At 39.7% G+C, this 2,500-nt stretch overlaps 3 protein-coding genes across 10 annotated transcripts in view; 1 reads left to right on the top strand and 2 right to left on the bottom strand.

Moving 5' to 3' along the window:
- Positions 1 to 366, bottom strand: part of LOC137970837 (tetratricopeptide repeat protein 28-like) — a 45,250-nt gene extending 44,884 nt beyond the window's left edge. For all 3 annotated transcript variants that reach the window (XM_068817418.1, XM_068817422.1, XM_068817435.1), the window contains exon 1: positions 1 to 366. This exon is cut by the window's left edge and continues 482 nt beyond it. The gene's annotated coding sequence lies outside the window, so the exon portion shown is untranslated.
- LOC137970839 (uncharacterized) overlaps positions 1 to 2,500 on the top strand; it is a 54,768-nt gene that overhangs the window by 9,828 nt on the left and 42,440 nt on the right. For 3 of the 6 annotated variants that reach the window (XM_068817452.1, XM_068817447.1, XM_068817449.1), the window contains one exon: positions 376 to 568. The exons of 1 other annotated variant lie outside the window; for it this stretch is intronic. The gene's annotated coding sequence lies outside the window, so the exon portion shown is untranslated. The remainder of the gene's footprint in view (positions 1 to 375; positions 569 to 2,500) is intronic. 2 more of the 6 variants (XM_068817448.1, XM_068817451.1) reach the window with 1 other exon arrangement.
- LOC137970840 (uncharacterized) overlaps positions 565 to 2,500 on the bottom strand; it is a 3,869-nt gene continuing 1,933 nt past the window's right edge. The window contains exon 2 of the mRNA XM_068817456.1: positions 565 to 2,500. This exon is cut by the window's right edge and continues 1,253 nt beyond it. Coding sequence (XP_068673557.1) covers positions 2,183 to 2,500 — 318 coding nt within the window. The 3' untranslated portion in view covers positions 565 to 2,182.

Below are 2,500 nucleotides of genomic sequence, written 5' to 3'. Positions count from 1 at the left end.
TTTTTCCGGCAGGTTTCTACTGGCCTCCGTCGGGGCAGTAGCTGTTTCTGTAAACTGCCGCCTAGCTCTGTAATTCTTAGGTAGGGATAGGGTTAGTTATCGAAGTTATCGTACTGTAATCACGTGTGATCACGACTGTACTGGTCTCAGCCGAGACTGCCCAAACAAACCCAATGGCTTTCTATTCATGTTGCGCACTGCATAGTGCACCTGAAATCTAGTAAATTTGTAATCTCAGATCTTTAAAGTGCGCTCGGTAATCGCTTTGGAGGCAAAGCAGATGGGTAGAGAAATTAAACAATCTGTTTTTTGTACTTGGTCTATCGACCACTTATTTATTTTTCTGAGAGGTTTTACAATTTGTGGTTTTTTTAGTGAATCCTAGGGTTTACAAATGGTTTCTAAACAAAGTAAAAATCCAATAGGTGTCAACACAAACAAAGGGAAAATCGCTGCACACGCAAGATTCGAGCGACCAACGCCAATAACATCAGAGACAAACAGTTTCAGCTACAGAACTCTTAAGTGGCTAGCGGCTTGGTGGATATTCAACGAGGCTGGACAATCTGTGAGCATTAAGTCTAAGCACCCATTTCAAATAGCGCTGATAAACAGCTTTTAACTCTAAGCACCCACTTTAAAATGGTTAGCTTTCAATAACTGTGTGACTTGCATTGCATGTTGACTCGCATGGCTCGCTGGCTCACATTCAATCAACAACAACATAACGAAGTGTCAAACTGTGGGGCTAAAAGAACATCGGTATCAACCGAATAGAGACATTAAGAAACTGAAAAGAAATACCAAACGATTGTGCTCGAAAATAAAAAAACTTTGCGGTGATCGAAAATGATTAATTGACGAGACGCCGACACACTACACGTCATTGTTAATTTTATTGTATATAACGAATTGTAATCACACAAGTTAATAGGGAGCTTAAAGGGGCTAGGTCACGCTATTTTAGGCATTTTCAGCACTGATCGAATGGTCATAGAATTAACTAAAATATCAAAATAACTGTTCAAAACTACAGAAGAACTCTAACAAAACACAGCGAAGCCAAGAAGGGACATGGATGGACAAAACTGGAGAGGATTGAAATGGATTGAGTTTGGGCAGAAACCCATAAGGGTTGAAACGTGTAACGCGCTTTCACAGCTTCCGAATATTCAGTGCGAACTGATTGGTTGAATGTCTCAGTGCTAAGTACCATATTTGGAAACCCCTAGCTCTTGTTGTTCCAAATATGGTACTTTACAAATTGAATATTCAGAAGCTTGTTTCCCAGCACACAAGGGGCCGTTACACGTTTTAACCCTTATGGGTTTCTGGTTTGGGTAAATTTGAAAAATGTCGGCCCACTTTTTTTCAAATTTATATCAGTCTATATCAAAATGTCATTTACAAAGCTTGAAAATCATTCTCAGTTGTTATGTGGCCGTGATTTTGCAAATGAAAGACTCTTGCTCTGCCAATATGACGTTTAGAGCTCATAATTAACAAAATTAAACAAAATTACCTAAAATAGCGTGACCTAGCCCCTTTAAGGTGGGGCTTTACCTGAAAAAAGCGCACTTTTTGTATAGCATGTAGCAATCACAGTTTTAATCCAAACCATAACAAACTTTATATAACTGGAAAGCTTATACTCCAAAGGTTCTGAAAACGAATGTTTTTATGCACTGCCAGCAAAAGTAACCTGGTACCAGGCTGTCAAAGGCACTACCCGCAGTGCAAAACCCTCGGGTACCTGAGAAAAGATTTCTCTTTGCAGACTTCACAGACAAATAAACTTCTTACGTTATTTCAAAGAATAGTACCTAATTGTTGATATGAATGGAGGATTTTGCAAAATTGTAAAATCACATGCCAAAAGAGCCATCTCAAGTTAAACCATCAAAATGTGGGGGATTTTTCATTGATCATTTTTTCCCCAGCAAGCCCTTGACAAATTCCCTCATTCATATCAATTCATTTAATGAGCACTAACTCTCCTGAAAATTTCAGGTCAATAGCTTAAATCTTTCTTGAAATATCTTTTCTCAAAGGCAAAAATCGCTCGTTTTGAGAAAACAGACTTAAAGTTTACAACAACTTATATATTATGATTGTTCGGGGAAAAGAATATCAGTGGGTGGAAAACTATCCAGATTTAGTTCTCAGAGGCTTAAGGGAGCCCTTAGAATCCTCCAGGGTCATAGCTTGGTCCATCAATTTCAAGAAGGGCTTCTTCTCTTCTGGTCCGCACAAGTTGGAGTCCCTGGCGGCGCTTTTTCTCCATGGCTGTAGCTTGAGCATTTGCTTTCCTCAACCGCTTGTTGTTCTTTAGTCTAAATGAATGAGTTGTGTGACTCCCACCAGGAATGGAAAGTTTATCCATTATTTCATTCCTACATTCTGCTCCTTTGTGGAAGTGGCAGATGGCTGAAGCAGCAGCATAACGGACGACTTTAGCACCATGATGCTTATGCTTGGGGCAACGCACCCAAACCGTACC

This window comes from Montipora foliosa, chromosome 9, assembly GCF_036669935.1.
Source record: "Montipora foliosa isolate CH-2021 chromosome 9, ASM3666993v2, whole genome shotgun sequence".
NCBI lineage: Eukaryota > Metazoa > Cnidaria > Anthozoa > Scleractinia > Acroporidae > Montipora > Montipora foliosa.
This window is presented reverse-complemented; position numbering and strand designations above follow the sequence as displayed.